Below are 16,784 nucleotides of genomic sequence, written 5' to 3'. Positions count from 1 at the left end.
CACAAGTTCTGCTGCAGCTCATTCCTCCATCCGACAGGAAGCTCCAGTCAAAGGTGAGCTTTGACTTTCCTCCACCTGTGTGTGATGAAGATGAAGATGTGATGAAATATAGAGTGTGTGATGAAGTTTGTGCTGCATCTTCATCTCTTCGTCTTTCAGATGCAGAGGTGCTTCGGGATTTTTTGCGTGTCACTCATCTTTTGCGCCACCCTGTCTGAGACCATCGGGCTGGTCATTGCGGTAAGTTTAAATATTTACGCAGTTTTCTGCTTCTATATGCGGCGTTTCTGGAGGGGGGTGAAAAAACCAGGAAGGAAAACTCAGATAACCAATATATGATAGTAATTATATTTACAATAAGAAATAAAGTATTATTTAATCCTCGTCAGTTAAGTTGTTCATCCGCTGTGGACGTCTGGACCTAAAGAGACAGACAAATATAAGAGACAGCAGCTTTTATTTATTTATGAATTTATGTAAATCTTTAACCAAACAAATTAAATCAATACAAACATGACTGTCAAATACGTGAATGAAAAGGAGCAGAAAGAAAAAAGAAATCATATATAATCTGCCCCTCTCACACGAATTATTAATAAACTAAACATATAATAAAATTAAAATGAAAGCAGCTGCAAGCCAACACGTCTCCGGTTTCCAACAGATATGTTTAATACTTCTTTTTATCTACACATCACTTTAGTCTGCTGGAGGGACAAAATAAATAACTGGGTCAGAATTTATATATTTAAAAAAATGGAAAAAACCTTTACTTATTGACTTAAAACCAAAGAAATTAAATAATCAGTTAAAGCATAAGAGTCACATCAGAAGCAACTTCATGAGTTCTTATATATCAACAGTTTTTACAGTGAATTGTTTGCAATGAAAACATTTTATTATTGTATCCAAATAACCTAAAACGTCCTCAATAAAAATCTAAACAGAACCACATCTGATCCTCCAGTTACAAGTTTTCAAACTCACCTGAAAAAAACTAAGTGTAAACTTGAATCAACCGGACTGATGTGAGTTAGTAGAAGTTAACTGAACTCCATGTGAGTCTGTCAGTCCATGAGGTGGATGAAGAAATTTGATGTGATAAAATCACATGAAAATGAGAGGTGATGCGTCACATGATGAGTTCAGGTTTGCCTCACTGAAATGAACTGGTGATCTTAAATGCAGCAGGAACTGGGTGTGGACATGGTTTTAGCTAAAATAATGTCAGACCCCCGACTCTCTCTGCAGCAGCTGCCCGGGTAACTGGTTTTAATCTCAGGGACTCGTATTTATGGAGTTCAGTTAACGTCTACTAACTCACATCAGTCTCAAATTTTTGGTGACTTGCTACGTCAGAAAAAGGCAGAACTGATCTCCCTCTTGGTTAGTTTCTGATTGAAGTAAATCTGGATTTTTATTATAGACTTATTAGTAAATTAGAAAAAATCAGTGTCTGTGCATCTTGCAGGCAAAGGAGAAGCGAGGCTGGACTCTGAACAGTGCTGGATACCTGTTAGGTCCTCGTAAGTATAACCTGCACACACACGCTTGCACACACAGTAAACGTGGTGTATTTTAGTTTTGCTTGAAATGTAAGAGATGGTGGCACTCGTCTTTCTGTTGGTGTGTTTTATGTCCCTGCATGTAATTTAAAGCTTACCTCATTTTCTAAAGAGGACTAATTAAGTGAATATTCGGTATCAAGGAGTGCGTGTGTGTGTGCGTGTGTGCGTGTATGTGTGTGTGTGTGTGTGTGTGTGTGTGTGTGTGTGTGTGTGTGTGTGTGTGTGTGTGTGTGTGTGTGTGTGTGTGTGTGTGTGTGTGTGAAGCCCAGGTAAAGGTTGCCCCTGCCTCATCCTGTGTTTCAGGTCGTATTGATCACCTAATTCAGATAAAGGATTCTCCCAGTGCCAGAGGCAGAGACGAGCTGGTCACACAATGTAAGATAGAAACATCAGCCGCTGCAGGGCTTTGGTGTCGGTGCAGGAATTGCTTCATCCAGACATCCCGCATTTCAGCTTTTTCAGAAGGACACTGCTGCCATCCTGCTGTAGTCTGTGCTTCTGCATCCCATACTCCATTTCTGTCTGCATGCTTTATCAAGATTTTACTTTCTTACTGTACCGGGATTTGGTGATACTGATGCCGCGGTATTACTGACACTGGGCCGTATCTGGTACTCTATTATCAGAACATTAAACCTGATACATCATTATGGACATTTCTGTCCTTTTGAGCAAATTTTAATCTCTCAATCTGGTCGTCATCTTGACCGTGTTATATGACACAATTCCTCATGAGAAAGTCTCGCTTCATAAATTGTAAGATTCGGTTTTTAAATTTTGCTAACAGTATTTTTTGCTCAGGCCTATAACGGGACTGATTTCAGTGGTGAACTGTAAAAATCACAAAAGTGACTATTTATCCACAAAATAAACCCCTAACACCACAGAATCCACAATTACATTTTGTAAAAAGTGAATATATATTTATTCAAAATGTGGGTTTAATTTGATTTATCCAACTTTTATCTAGAGGAAAAGAAGATGCCTTCATTTAAGAAATTAAGTAGTTGATTAAAAATGTTCTGCTTTTTCAGGAAAAATAAATATAAAGATCAGAACCTGAAGGGCCCAAAGAGATACACGGAGAACTTTATACTTATATAAGAACATCATTTTTATTATTGTTTTTACTGTAATCGAGCATGAAACTCAGAGCACACACAAACAGGTCCGGGGGTCTGAGTTCAAACATCACTTGAGTTAATAATGAGGCCCCCAGATGAGTCAGAAGAGTTTCCACTTAACTTCTTTCCCCTGAACGCGCTGGTAATGACCACTCAGGTGGTGAAGTGCTGCGATGTGTGTGAACTTAAATAATAAAGACACACTTGCAAACACGGAAAGGAAAACTACAAGAAGCTCATCTAAGACATGAAATTAAAATATCTTTCATATCTGTAGCTTCATGGTGAGTTTGTGGGATGAGCATCATGAAAACTCATCATCACTTTGCTTTTCTCTGACATACTTGTGTGTTTTCATCATTATTCTGCATCACCTCGTCTGCTGCTGCCCATCCTGTTAGAAACACATGCTGTTCATTTTGTTCTGCAATTCCATGAGCCAAGCCCTGCAGGTGGTTCGTACCAGTCTGGAAAGTGAACAAATCATTAACAAATAGAATACTATGCTGAATTATCCCACAGTAAACGATGTCCTTTAACTCTTGTCAGCAGATTCAGGTGCAGGTGTGCATTGTGGATGTCTGTGTGTCTGTATGAGACCTCTGAAGCAGAGTATTTATCCTCAACATGAGGAAATGTTTTCAGCCTTACATGACTGAGAGAAAAATTTAGTAGCTGGAAAATAAAACTTGAAATTTTTTTTAATCAAACCTCTCCTGTGGACTTTGAATCTGACTGTGATCACTCTTCACTGTCCAGATGGGATAGATGGACACAGGACTCTTGGAGAGAAGTCGGGTCTGGCTGGGAAGAGGGACATGGGCCAGGATGAGGACTTCAGAACAGGTCTGTCTAAAAAAATGTCCTCTGTTGCTCTGCAAGCTGACTCAAACAAAGTACTAACAGTTTAAAATCTTATGTTTCTCCAAGCATTTAATTATTTTCAGATTATTTCATTCAGTAATTTAAAGTTTTACAACTTTCCCACTAAATATTTGCCGTTTTCTGCTCAGCCGTGATGTAAAACCCGGGCTGACGGGTTTCAGTGTGACGGCTGATTTCTTTCACATCCTCGTTCAGCTCCGTACTGACTTTTCTTTACTGTGTTTCAGATTCAGATCATGTTTAATATGAATACACCTGAGCGGAGCTCTAAATTAACACCTGACAAGACGCCAAATACGGATTAAACTTCAGTTTGGCCGGTAGAAATAAAAACTTACGGCCACTGTGGCAGGTGATTCTTTAAAGATGAATCTTAGAGGTGAACAAGAAGAGCCGACTCCCGTCAAAGAGAACTGTTCAGTAAGCAGAGGTGGGGTTTATAACTTCACACCGCCAATCACATTGTAGGACGATTTGGATCATACCACTATGTAAAAGAAGGAAGGGGGCAGGAGCTGCAAAGACAGTGTAGAGCAGGGCTTCTCATTTCAGTCCTACCAGGGTCTCTGTCTCTTTACTTGAAGTATGTCAGACTTTGGCCTTGACTTGATTAGTTTGCTGTGGTTCTGTGTTCAGTTCATTTAAAGGTTTAATTTAATAACAATCCAACCCAACAATAGTATTTAGTTTTTAAAAATAAAGGCTTTTATAAAAAAAAGAAACTTGCTTAACAAAACAAAAACACTTCACAGTTTCTATTTTTGGCTAAAATAGAAGCTCAGAGTGAAACTAAATCGACTGTTTGCAAGTCGATGTTTCTAAGGGTGCTGAATCTTTGGAACGAGCTGAACCTCCACCACGTTGATGAATGAAGCAAATCACTTCCTTCTAACACTGTTCCACGATGCATCATACATCCATTAGCTGCCAGCTGAGCAAATGTGATTTATAAGCTACAGTCGGCACAAAGTGCAGCTGAATGAGGAAGAAAGTTAAAATGAAGTGACGTGTAGAAGATAAACAGAAATGTGGTGGTTGGATGGTGTAAATAACTAGTCTGGTTAGTAACTAGTAAGTTACTTTGTTCCTTGCTGGGAAGGAGAACGCTGAGGATGTTGTTCTTTTTGTTCAGCATTTTCATAAAAAGTATCAATAAAAACAATTTGAAGAAACATGTATGATTGAACACATTCATCTGCACTGATAATCTGGATTATTTTCTCTCTCCAAATAATTGGCCTATGGAAATTCTGACTGACGCTAACTTTAAGAATCTATTAGCCACACTGGCCGGTGATTAGAAGAGCAAACATAGAGCCCTGCACGAGTATCTGAAAGAATATTTCTCTGTTGGACTCATCCTGACCCGTCTCTGGACTCACTTTGCTTCCACAGAAGCCTGGAGAATAGGAGATGCAGACATCATCCACACCGTCATCGACTTCCTGTCATACCTCAAACTTAAAGGTAGGTTTCTGATGAACATTTGCTTAAGAGGAAATTAGCTTTTTACACACTTTTAAAAAACCAATATAAAGATTTCTTATTAGGGACTTTTTTTCAACCTTTTAAACACTGAAATCTCAACTCTCTGTTTCAACTGATATTTGACTTAGATTTTAGATTCATAACACTCATCAATATTGTAGTGTGTTAAATACACTGATTTACCTTGATGTTAAGTTTATTAGAGTGGAATTTATTATTTAAATGATAAACTTCCATATAGTGGAGGAATCATCTCCATGGTGATGAGCACTGGAGGCTGATAGCATGTTGGTGTGTGTGTGATGTTTGGATGGTGTTGACAGTGTTTGTGTGTTTCAGAGATGGGAGCCTTGGACAGCCTGCCTCCCTCTGTCACATCAGACGAACTGACCTCTCCCTAACGTGTCCGTTTCCTCTCCGTTCACCTCCCTCTGTGTTTCTAATATCTGAGCTCCTGCTGCCCGGAATGTCAATGACTGTATCTCCACTGATGCTTCGATTTTGTCACAATAAAAAGATCAGATATTCCCGTTCCCAGTGTGTAAATACATCTTTTATCCTCTGAAGGCCAGTAAACATCTGCTGACTGCTTATGGATGTAAGTCATGAGGACTTCTGTTGTCTTCTCTCATCTTCTTGTTGTCAGATGGCAGATAATGGAGTGAAATAAACAAACGGCACCAGACTCACTGGGAAACTGGAGATTATTTATTCCCATCACAATCACATTTATTGTATTCATGCTGTCATTGTCAAAGTCAAATTTATTTCTATAGCACAATTTGAAGAACAAATATGTCCAAAGTGCTTTACAGATGTGTGTAAAAAGAAAAGGCCCTACAAAATTAAACCTAGAAGCAAAACGTGTACAACGAAATGACTAAAACAGATTAAAACAAAGAGACACCACAACAAAAACATAAAAGCCTGCGGACACTCAAACTTAAAGTAAAAGTGAACTCTGTGCACTCTGTCCTCTGATGGAAATGGGATCACTTGTGCACACGCGCATGTCTGTGTGTGTGCTCACTGCCGTGGACACAGACAGCAGGTGCAGCTATGACATGCTGTCATGTAAATCAGATAAATAGCATCAGAGTGTACTTATTGGTAAAAGAAAGAGAAAAAACATAGTATAAGCCTGTTGTAGAGGAAAATTACTTAAAATGACCATATTGGGTTTATTTTGAAGTATGTACGTAGTGGCATCAATTCCTGTTGTTGTTGCGTCCGCGGTGTCAGCGTTGGCTACTAATGTAAGTAGTAATACGCTGTAAAATACTTTACATGTGTATGTAATCCACACTGGCAAATGAAAACATCTGAACTTGACATTATCTCGGCAAGAGAAGATGATTTTGGACGGAGACAACAGAGGAAAACAGCTGTGTTTGCTAAGATCTCGCAGAGTCTCGGTAAGTAACGCGAGAGTAACGTAACCTTACTGGGAAAAAGACAAAAAATTGATCTGCAAGTTTTATGAGTCGATATTGGATTTATTAAATTTTAATTGAATCAAATCGATTAATCAATTTATTAAACCCAGCCCTATACTGAACTCATTCCTTAGACAACATTGCATATTATATGTGTTTTTTAGTATTTAGTGTGATGAATGCAGTTGGATAAAAACTGTTTTTGAATCTGTTTGGCCTGGTTTTTATTGTTCTGCAATGTCTGCATGATGGCAATAGTTCAAATAGAGAGTCCAGGGTGTGAATTGTCCTTAATGATAGTCTGTGCTCTTTTAAGGCTACAGGAACTGTATAGTTCTTCTAGTGTTTGGAGAGCGCAGCCCACGATCTTTTGAGCCATTTTATTTTCCCTCTGGAGCACTTTCCTCTGAGCTACTGGCAGCTGCTTTATCACACACAAATACAATACAATAAGATGCTCTCAATGGAGCTTGATAGAAGGATACCAGCAGTCTGTCGAATTTGTGATATGACCCCGTACCAGGTTTTTGAAGTACTTCATCACTACTGGGGTGAGTGTGACTGGCCGGTAGTCATTGACACTGGTGATGTGGGGTTTCTTGGGCATTGGGACCATGGTGGAGGATTTCAGGCAAGGAGGGGCCTCAGGGTGGTGTACAACTGCATCTGGTAGCATCACCTCGAAGCGGGCAAAGAAGAGGTTCAGTTCCTCTGCCAACAACACGCCACTGAGGTTAGTCCTGTAGTCGGTGAGTTGCTGAACTCCCTGCTACACCTGCCTGCTGTCATTGCTGTTCAGATGGTCCTCAGTCCTCCTCTTGTAGTCCAACTTGGCCTTCCTGATGCCTCTCTTCAAGCTGGCTTGGGCCGTGCTGTAGAGAGCTCTCTCACCAGACCTAAAGTCAGTGCTCGTTTCCTTCAGCAGCTGCTGGACCTCCAGATTCTTCCAGGGCTTCCAGTTAAGGTAGACCCGGGTGCGTCTGTTTACCGTTACAGTGTCAGTGCCGTATTTTATGTAACATAAAATGCTGTGAGTGAACACCACGAGATCTGGTTGTTCAAAAATATTCCTGTTGGTCCTCCTAAAGCTGTCCTGTATGTGTAGAGAGGCCCCATCAGGCCCGGTTTTCAGTTTTTGTGGTGGTAAGAGCAGTTTTCCTGAAGGGGGCATATGCAGGGATTAAAATCAGGGACAAATGGTCAGACTGGCCCAGGTGTGGAAGTGGTTTAGCCCTATAACCCTTCTTGATGTTAGAATAGACCTTGTCCAGTATATTCACTCTTCTCGTGGCACACTTAGCATGCTGGTGGAATATTGGGATCACTGTCTCTGGGTTGAGTCTGGGTTGCATCACCACAAAAGCCTGATCCCGTCTCTGCTTTAACCAAGACCTTAGCTGAACTAAGAACACATGACTGGATGATCTCAGAGATCTTTTGGGTTTATAAAAACTGAGCAGATTGGATAAACAACTGGGTGTTGCACCATTTAAAACTTTAAAAGTAAGTAAAAGAAAAATCCCAGCATCAATGTGAAAATGGACAGGTAGCCAGTGTAAACCTGTTAGAACCGGAGTGATGAGTTCATGCCTTCTGTGCAGTTAGTCCAGTCTACAGGTGATGAAGGTGTGAATGCCGCATTGCCTGTTTTTATGTCTGTTTCTGAGAGTAAACATTTTCATGATCTCCTCTCCTCCAGCATCACCATGTTTACTGTTGTATAAAACAGATGTTGGAACTTAGAGGTGAACTCTGAACTCTACACTGCCCCCTGGTGGACGTGTTACCTAACAGCCACACATTCAGGATGTGTGAGAGTGTGACAGTGATGTTTGAAACAAACATACCTATTTACGTACGTAAAGGTACAAACTCCACTACTGAAGCCATCTGCTTCTCTAGTTTGAAAGCACTATCTTAAGCCACTCCAAGATTTCTGTCATTTGGAGAATGCTGAGAGGAAAGAGGGCAAAGTGTGTCTGTTAGGTGATCCTAAGGTGAATGATCACCAAATACAACAACTTTGGTTTTGTTTCCATTTAGGCTACAAATGTCGTCTGTTAACCATTTTTTGACTTTGTGTAAAGAGTTAAACAGGCTGCAATGGGACGATAACATCAGATTTAAAAGGGTTTAAACAAATTTGGATGTAATCTGTGTAACAATGAAAGGAAATGTTGTACTTTCTAAAAACTTATTCCAGAGGCAATGGGACCCAAAATGGACCCATGGATGTACACCACAGGAATTTGGGGGCTGAAGAAGAGAATTCCACAATGGTGACATTAAAAAAAACCTTTCAGACAAATAAGGTTTAAACAAAGATAAAATAGTGTCTAGAAGAACAACATGTTCAAGTCTGGATAAAAACATTTTGTAGTCGACTGTTAAATCCACTCTGTAAAAACCGACAGCCCCATTAGGTCATATGGACGTATTTTATTACTTAAACTCCACCTTTTATGATGAGTATTGAGTAATGTGTACTTTCAAAACTCTGGTTTGAGTTTTGCTTTAATAGAACACATTTACCTTAAATGGAGTAAACAAACGAATTACAAGTTCCATATTCTGATAATAAACTTTAAAATAGAATCTTGAGAGAAACACTATAATAGATTATTTCCCTCTGCAGGTGTGAAGCAAATCTCCTGCTTTAGATTTGTTTCAGCCCAAATGTGAAAACTTTTAGATTTTTCAGCCACATTAAAAAAATGAAGACAGATTTAAAGACAGTAAAATTCCACAAACTGATGAAACTCAGTTATTCTGGTCTCTCTTTCCTGACGATACTTGTGGAATAAGCATAAAAGCTTTAACAATTCAAAGTCACAGAAAGTTTTATTTTCATTTCATTACATTTCAAAATTTATTTCAAACATGTTCTTTTATTTACAATATTTACAATATTTACATCTTCCCGTTTCATGTGTGACAAGTAGGCAGAAATATAAACTTTTATCACCCATTTCTACAACACTAACACACACAACTCTATCACACAACTCAAATTTCCTACTTCATAATGAAAAATGTACACGCTCCCCTCCCTCCCTCCCTCCCTCCTCCCTTTCTCCCTCCCTCCCTCTGTTACGACCCGACTCAGGTGTATGGAAGGGCGTAACAAAGAATACGGTGTGGACAGGTGGTAAGTTACAATGAAAGCACATTTATTTACAGTTTCCGTGAAAAGTGATGGACAACCTGTAAAACAAAATAAAGATAAGCTGGGGTTAGCGGACCTGCAGAAAGAAACAAAACAAAACCTATACCAAACACTCACCGAGTGCACACAAAGACACGACCGCAACTCGGTGAGGAAACTAAAGCCAAACAAAAGCAGCAGGCCCATAAACTAAAGTGACCGTCGTCACAACACAATAAAACACTAACCTAGCCCAGCACTAAAACAATCACCACAAAGTAAACTTAACACAACTAAACACTTAAAGCACCCATTGTGGAAAGGGGAGGTAGTCGCGACACACACACACCCGGTGCACAACATGAGGGGGAGAGCGGCCGAAGCCATTCTGGCTTCTCCCCCTCCAGACCTGCCTCGGCTGCAGCCTTTTCAGCCTGAGCTTCCTCATGAGCTGCAGCCTGACTGGTCCAGAGGAATGCCAGCCACAAAGGGGCGGGGACAAAGACGCTGGCCTTAGCCACTCCGGGCAGCGCTCTGCAGCCCCTAATTAAAACGGCCACAGCTGTCCACGACAAGCAGGGGCCGTAACACCCTCCTCCCAAGAAAACATAAATAATTAAACAATCAGTCCAGAGAAAAGGCCCCGTGGAAGAGCACTCCCAGTCAGAGGAACGATGAGGTGGTGTGGAGGTGGAGGAAGGAATCCGGAATAATGTGAGGCACAGACGATGAATGGTTCTTGGTCAGAGTCCACTTGATCTGGGTCACTGAAATCCAACTGGGTCTGGAGGAAAAGCAGAGAATGACACGGTTTCAGAAACCAAAGGCTTCATTTGGGTTGAGAATACTGGATCAGTCCTGTTTAAAAAAAAACTTCACATCAACATCAACTAGAAGACAGACAAGGGTTTTTTTCCAGGAGGTGGAGGTTCAATCTGCAGAAGACGTGTTTTACATTGTAAGTTGGAAAGTGCTGGAAGAGATGGAGGTTTTTATTTTCTGAAGGTGTGTGCAGGTGGAGACTGAAGGAGAATTTTACCTGGAGGTTGATGGCAGAAGGTGGAGAGGTTCCTCTGCAGATGGATCACCGTGGTTACAGATAGAGATGGTAACGGGCTGCAGGTGGAAACCTGAAAAAAAATGTGGTAAAAGAAAGAACTAAATTCAGCTGGAGAACTTCACTCCTTTAAATATCAACACTTCATCTGTTTAACTTCAGTCTTTGACACAATGCTTTCTTCAGTCAGGACATCTCAGGCACCAGGAAAGGAAAAGAATTATACAATTTTATCATGTGAGACAACTGAAGATGAGAAATGATTTGATAAATAAAGAAAAGTTAACATGATGTTTGTCCATCACAGGGATGGAAGGTGAATTCTTACCTTGGGGGACAGTACTGTGTAAAAGTCTGGAGCCACTCCAGATAAAAAAAAAAAACCCCAAACAAAACCAAAAGAAGCAGAAAAAGGTCAGAAAAAGAAGCAGAGATTTGCTGAAACACCTTGGCTGCTTTTTGTTCTGTCTGAGTCATGTTGGGTCATTCCTGCCACATGTGGAATGACAATATTCTTCCTCCTGTTCTTTCTGTCTTCTCTGTGTTTTACCAGAAGTTTTAGCTGATTTGATGAAACCTCCATTTGGATATGAACTGGTTTAAATGGCTTACTTGATGTGCTTTTATTCCTTAAGTTTTCCCTCCATCCTCAACGGACAGTTTGTCTTTTTAGTGGGTGGTGTGAGTAAAAACCCAGATCCTGGTCTACGTCCATAAAAGTCGTCTTTTATGGACTGTGTTCACATTGAGGAGGTTGGAAGCCTCAACACTGGAATTTACCAGAAACCCACACAGACCAGTATCCGCTGTCTGACCAACACCACCCACTGGAACACCAACTGTCCGCCATCAGAACCTCACACCATGTGGCTGAAAAAGTTCCTATGAGGAAAAACTTAAAGAACAAAAACACATTAAGGAAGCACTTCAAACCTGTTTACATCCAAACTGGAATTTCATTAAATCAGCTAAAAAACTGGAACAACACAAAACGGAGAAGACAGAAATAACGGGAGGAAGAATATTGTCCTTCATATGTGGCAGCAGAAACTCAGAAGGATCTTCTCCCAACACGACATCCTGGCTTAGTTCAAACCAAACATCACCCTCAGACAGAGGCTGCTGATTCAGAGGTCAGTGTTAAGAGACAAACACACACATAACGATATGAACAAACAAACAATAATATAAACAAACACATTCCTCCATAACCACTCAGCTCCACAAACAAGTTATAAAGCAGCCAATGTAAAAAGAAAACTTTCAGACCATCAGAAAGCCCGGAGAACAGATGGTGGAGGAAAGTAGAAAAAGCTGCAGGTTTAAAAGCTTCCAGGAAAAGTTAAACTTGTCTTGAGCAACAGAAACTACTGCTCAGGACAAGGTCAACGTTGGAGACAAAAGCAAAGAAAGGAGTGGCACGAGACTTCTACACAGTACTGTTGTTGGAGGAAGAAGCTGCTGGTGCCTGCAGATGGAGTTGGTTCTTCTTCAAGTCTGTAAGAGCAGAAAAACAGGCTGTCAATAAGCTGTAGATGGAAGATGACGTCATCTAAGCTACACAGAGAGGTGGAGAATGAACTACATACAGTAAAGAGACAGATGGAAGACGGTGGATTTTACCTGAGGGTGGATGTAGAGGCCACAGGTGGAGATGGACAAAGACTTCTCACTGGCTGAGAGGAGACACTGTAGGTGGAGACTTGAGGTGGATGTTAACACCAGCCGATGTTGTTGGCTGTGGGCGGAGACGAGGTGGACGTTGACACAAGCCAATGTTGTTGGCTGTGGGCGGAGACGAGGTGGATGTTGACACCAGCCGATGCTGTTGGCTGTAGGTGGAGACGAGGTGGAAGTTGACACAAGCCGATGTTGTTGGCTGTGGGCGGAGACTTGAGGTGGATGTTGACACCAGCCGATGTTGTTGGCTGCAGGTGGAGACGAGGTGGATGTTGACATCAGCCGATGTTGTTGGCTGTGGGCGGAGACGTGGTGGATGTTGACACCAGCCGATGTTGTTGGCTGTAGGTGGAGACGAGGTGGATGTTAACTTAAGCCGATGTTGTTGGCTGTAGGTGGAGACGAGGTGGATGTTAACTTAAGCCGGTGTTGTTGGCTGTAGGTGGAGACGAGGTGGATGGTAAAACAAGCCGATGTTGTTGGCTGTGGGCGGAGACTTGAGGTGGATGTTAACTTAAGCCGATGTTGTTGGCTGTAGGTGGAGACGAGGTGGATGTTAACTTAAGCCGGTGTTGTTGGCTGTAGGTGGAGACGAGGTGGATGTTACTTAAGCCGATGTTGTTGGCTGTAGGTGGAGACGAGGTGGATGTTAACTTAAGCCGGTGTTGTTGGCTGTAGGTGGAGACGAGGTGGATGGTAAAACAAGCCGATGTTGTTGGCTGTGGGCGGAGACTTGAGGTGGATGTTGACACAAGCCGATGTTGTTGGCTGCAGGTGGAGACGAGGTGGATGTTGACACAAGCCGATGTTATTGGCTGCAGGTGGAGCTGTAAGGTGGATGTTCTACAGTTGGATGGTCAACACTGTAGAGCAACAAAAACAAGAGAAAAACAAACATTAAACCTTAAATGGAACTATTTACACGGAACTATAAACAGAACTATATACAAAAGTTAATCAGAAATTTAAATAAAAAATGGATGAAGTGGCTCTGAGGAGGATTTCAGTCTGTTGGTCCCAGAACTTCTGGTCTACGTTCTGGGACCACGGCCACTCGTCTGCCTACAAGAGAGAAGAAACATCAATGATTAAACAGTTTCAGTGAATTTTAAATGTTATGATCAATCATTTGATTGACAATCAGGTTAATAAATTACACATTAGCTTCATCAAGGACGTCAACTTTTAGTTTTGTCTTAAAAACAAAGTGTGTCAGCATTTCGTCCCCAGACAGACAGAAAGTGGGATGAAAACTAAAAGCCCTGCCACCCATTCTAGTTCAAGACATTTTCTGTACCGCAAGTCTGTCAGTGTTTTGGGAACGACTGGAAATAAGAAACAATCAGATGTTTTTAAAAGTGCTATATAAATAAAAATGGCATGGCATGGTAAATGAAAGATAGCTGCTCTAGAGACGTGTTTGATGTGAGAACTAAAGGACTAATCCTGGTCAAGAATGACTCCAAGATTCCTGCCATTCAGAGGAACTAACTGACTGGCTACCTTTAAGGATTTAAGGGCCAAAAAATCAGTATAATGCTGAATGGGTGGACTCTGTCTGGGCTCGGGGTGGTGAACTAGTGGAGGACCTAGCAGGATCCACCAGGAGGCGGGGCTTACCTCAGACATCAGAGGCAGGTGCTGCAGACCCTCCTTCAGGCTGAGAAGAGGAAGCTGCAACACAAATACACAAAAGCACCATCAGCCTTCTGAGACAACTTCAAGAAAGATTTTAATTCTAACCCTGACTGTGATCTTCATCTTAAAGTTTTATTCAGCTGATTTCTTCAACGTGTGTCTCTGTTGTTCAACAATAACGTTTTAACAATGTGGGACCTTTGGACCTATGGGACACATGCTGTGAAGTCTTGTGTTACCTCCAGAGCTGCTAGGAGCTGTGCTCCCCTGGCGCCTCCTCTTCCTCTTCTGGCCCTAAAAGTGAAAAAGACACATTTGATTTTTCCTCTGATACCAGCTGATAGAAACTCTTTGCTGTCACCGTTTCATCAGCGTCAGTGCAGTGAGGTGATCATGTCTGAGCACAGCGTACGTACGTAGTTGTCGCTGCTGGACCACTGGGGGTGCTGCTGCTCATGGCGGCGCCTCGCTGAGTCGGCCTCCTGGTAGTACTTGGCCTGCTGCTCGGTGGACAAGGACTTCCACTGTGGACAGACCACAAAATACTGTCAGCCTCTCAGATCAGAAACCAGCATCAACACAGGATGCTTAGCGGATCAAGTTTACTTACTCTCTCCCCCAAGATGGTGTTCACCGCCGCGCTCCCGGTGTGGCCAAGCTCAGCCACCACACTCGCCCTCTGCTCCTTCAGAAAGAGCATGAAGGCGTTGGGTGGCTTCTTCACGTATGGCGGCTCGCTGTCGTCATCTCGCTTCCTCTTCCTGCAGCCACAAAACAGAATAAAAACCAGTCAGAGGAGAACTCGTGTTTCCATTGTGACTCACAGTAAGGAAAAAAGTACTTTACACCTTAAAATCCTTCAGGTTTCGCTTACAATGAGTTTTTATGGATAAAAGACTTGTTGTGGACCAACTATTTTACTGGACTACTTTTACTGGACCCTTGTGGATGTAACAGGACCCCTTTTGTTACAGCATCATTTGCTACTGGAGAACAGCATGGCTTCACAGATAAATTGCATTAGTGACTGGTCGAAAATAAACGTATAAAATGAATCTGTTGTTATGATTTTAGCCTGGAATGGTATACATCATTCCAATCTCAAGAATCCTAACTTTCCATGGGACACAGATATTGAGGCAACAAAGCAGAAACCTGGTCCACTGGCACAGATCAGGAGAGAAGAAAAGAAGATCTGGAGTGAAAGCATCCACTGAAAACTTACTGTGAGCAGCAGGCGCTCTGGGTGGTTGCAGCGGGGCGGGGGTGGTGCACCGGCATCCTGCAGAGACAGACACACACACATTTAACAGCAGGAAGACAGTGTGGACATACAAACAGAGGCTCAGCTGCTGGTGTTAAACATTGATCAGGATTTGTCTTTTACTTACAGGTATCCAGGAGGGACCACTAGCTGCCCATTAACGAGCCAGAGAACTGGCAGAGAGTTCACCTGTAGACACAAACACACAGAACAGATGTGAAACAAGCTGCTGTGGTGACGTCCACCCACCAGCTCACACACACATAAACACTTTCATCCATTTTAGGAAAGAGTGGGAACGGGAGACATGTTCACCTGTTTGATCGGATTCATCTAACCAGCTACTAGATGATTCTTTATCACCAAAACCGTTCAAATTATTCATCTTTTTAAATAAACCATGTTTTTTTACCTTAGTGTTATTTTTTGTCACTTTTCCGACTTCATTCGTTTATTGCTTGATGCTCTACAAGTTTGTTTTTTCTTAAATTATTGTTTTAGTTTCAAGTTGATTTATTGAATTTAATTTGATCTGTTGCTACATTTAACACTTTGTTACACCTGACCTCTGAGCTCTTACAAACCAGATTTATTCATTTATTTTTATCAATTTAGCTCCAATTGTTGTGAAATCTTCCTCATTGATCAGCATCTTTATGGATAAAGTAGAATGAACATCTGTCCGTTCCCTCCACTCTCACCTGTTCCTCACTGTCAGCACCTACCTGACCGGTCAGGTGAGCCGGCTGCAGGATGATGGGAGCAGGGTTGGCTGGACCCAGCACTGCAGAGAGACCAGGAGGAGGAGGTGGTGGAGCAGGAGAAGGAAGAGGGGAGATGAAAGAGGAAATGGTAGAAGGAGGAGTAGGGTAAAATAAAGGAGGAGGAGGAGGAGAAACAGTAAGAAAAGGAAGAGGAGGAGAAGGAGGAGGGGGAGAAGGCGGAAGAGGAAGAGGAGAAAGAGGAGGGGGGGAAGGAGGAGGAGGAAGAGGAGAAACAGTAAGAAGCGAAGGAGGAGAAAGAGGAGGAGAAGAAGGGGAAGCAGGAAAAGGAGAAAGAGGAAAAGAACAGATAAAAGAAGAAACACTAGAAGGAGGAGAAGGGCAAGACAAAGGAGAAACAGAAGGAGAAGGAATAGGAGGAGAAAGATGAGGAGGAGAAGGGGAAGCAGGAAAAGGAGAAAGAGGAAGAGAACAGATAAAAGAAGAAACACTAGAAGGAGGAGAAGGGCAAGATAAAGGAGAAACAGAAGGAGAAGGAATAGGAGGAGAAAGATGAGGAGGAGGAGAAAGAGGAGGAGGAGAAGGGATCAGAGGAGGAGAGGGAGGATGAAGCAGAGATGGAGGAGGTCTGGTGTCCACCACCTCGAGCCCGACAGACCGCGAATACGCTTCGAGGATTTCCTGTGACACAAGATGACATGTTGCTGCAGTTGGTCCTTTAATATCTCACAGAAATCATTAAGCAGAAACTAAAGCAGGAAACACACCACACACACT

The 16,784-nt window shown here is 42.0% G+C and overlaps 2 protein-coding genes and 1 long non-coding RNA gene across 4 annotated transcripts; 1 reads left to right on the top strand and 2 right to left on the bottom strand.

Annotated features, from left to right (window-relative positions):
• LOC121647180 (galanin peptides-like) lies at positions 1-5,521 on the top strand. Of its 2 annotated transcripts, XM_041996390.1 has the most exons (7): positions 1-53; positions 160-240; positions 1,472-1,526; positions 1,872-1,943; positions 3,452-3,538; positions 4,973-5,044; positions 5,405-5,521. In XM_041996390.1, exons 2-7 carry the CDS (start codon positions 160-162, stop codon positions 5,464-5,466), a joined length of 429 nt encoding a protein of 142 aa, XP_041852324.1. In that variant the 5' UTR covers positions 1-53; the 3' UTR covers positions 5,467-5,521. The 2 variants fall into 2 exon arrangements, with proteins under 2 accessions (XP_041852324.1, XP_041852325.1); XM_041996391.1 differs by lacking the exon at positions 1,872-1,943.
• Positions 5,522-10,255: 4,734 nt separating this feature from the next.
• LOC121647187 lies at positions 10,256-14,037 on the bottom strand. The gene is made up of 5 exons (XR_006011805.1): positions 14,004-14,037; positions 13,134-13,445; positions 12,327-12,392; positions 10,686-12,200; positions 10,256-10,430 (listed from the first exon to the last, which is right to left on the bottom strand). It is a non-coding gene; the product is annotated as an uncharacterized LOC121647187 (long non-coding RNA).
• A 1-nt stretch (position 14,038) lies between these two features.
• On the bottom strand, positions 14,039-16,094 carry LOC121647483 (lymphoid enhancer-binding factor 1-like). The gene is made up of 7 exons (XM_041996979.1): positions 16,011-16,094; positions 15,413-15,474; positions 15,247-15,303; positions 14,632-14,782; positions 14,438-14,545; positions 14,261-14,315; positions 14,039-14,043 (listed from the first exon to the last, which is right to left on the bottom strand). The coding sequence occupies exons 3-7, from the start codon at positions 15,300-15,302 to the stop codon at positions 14,039-14,041; spliced, it is 375 nt and encodes a 124-aa protein (XP_041852913.1). The 5' UTR covers position 15,303; positions 15,413-15,474; positions 16,011-16,094.
• Between the last annotated feature and the right edge of the window lie 690 nt (positions 16,095-16,784).

This window comes from Melanotaenia boesemani, chromosome 10 (assembly GCF_017639745.1).
Source record: "Melanotaenia boesemani isolate fMelBoe1 chromosome 10, fMelBoe1.pri, whole genome shotgun sequence".
Classification (NCBI taxonomy): Eukaryota; Metazoa; Chordata; class Actinopteri; order Atheriniformes; family Melanotaeniidae; genus Melanotaenia; species Melanotaenia boesemani.
The sequence above is the reverse complement of the archived record's forward strand: the minus strand, read 5'-3'. Positions and strand labels throughout refer to the sequence as shown.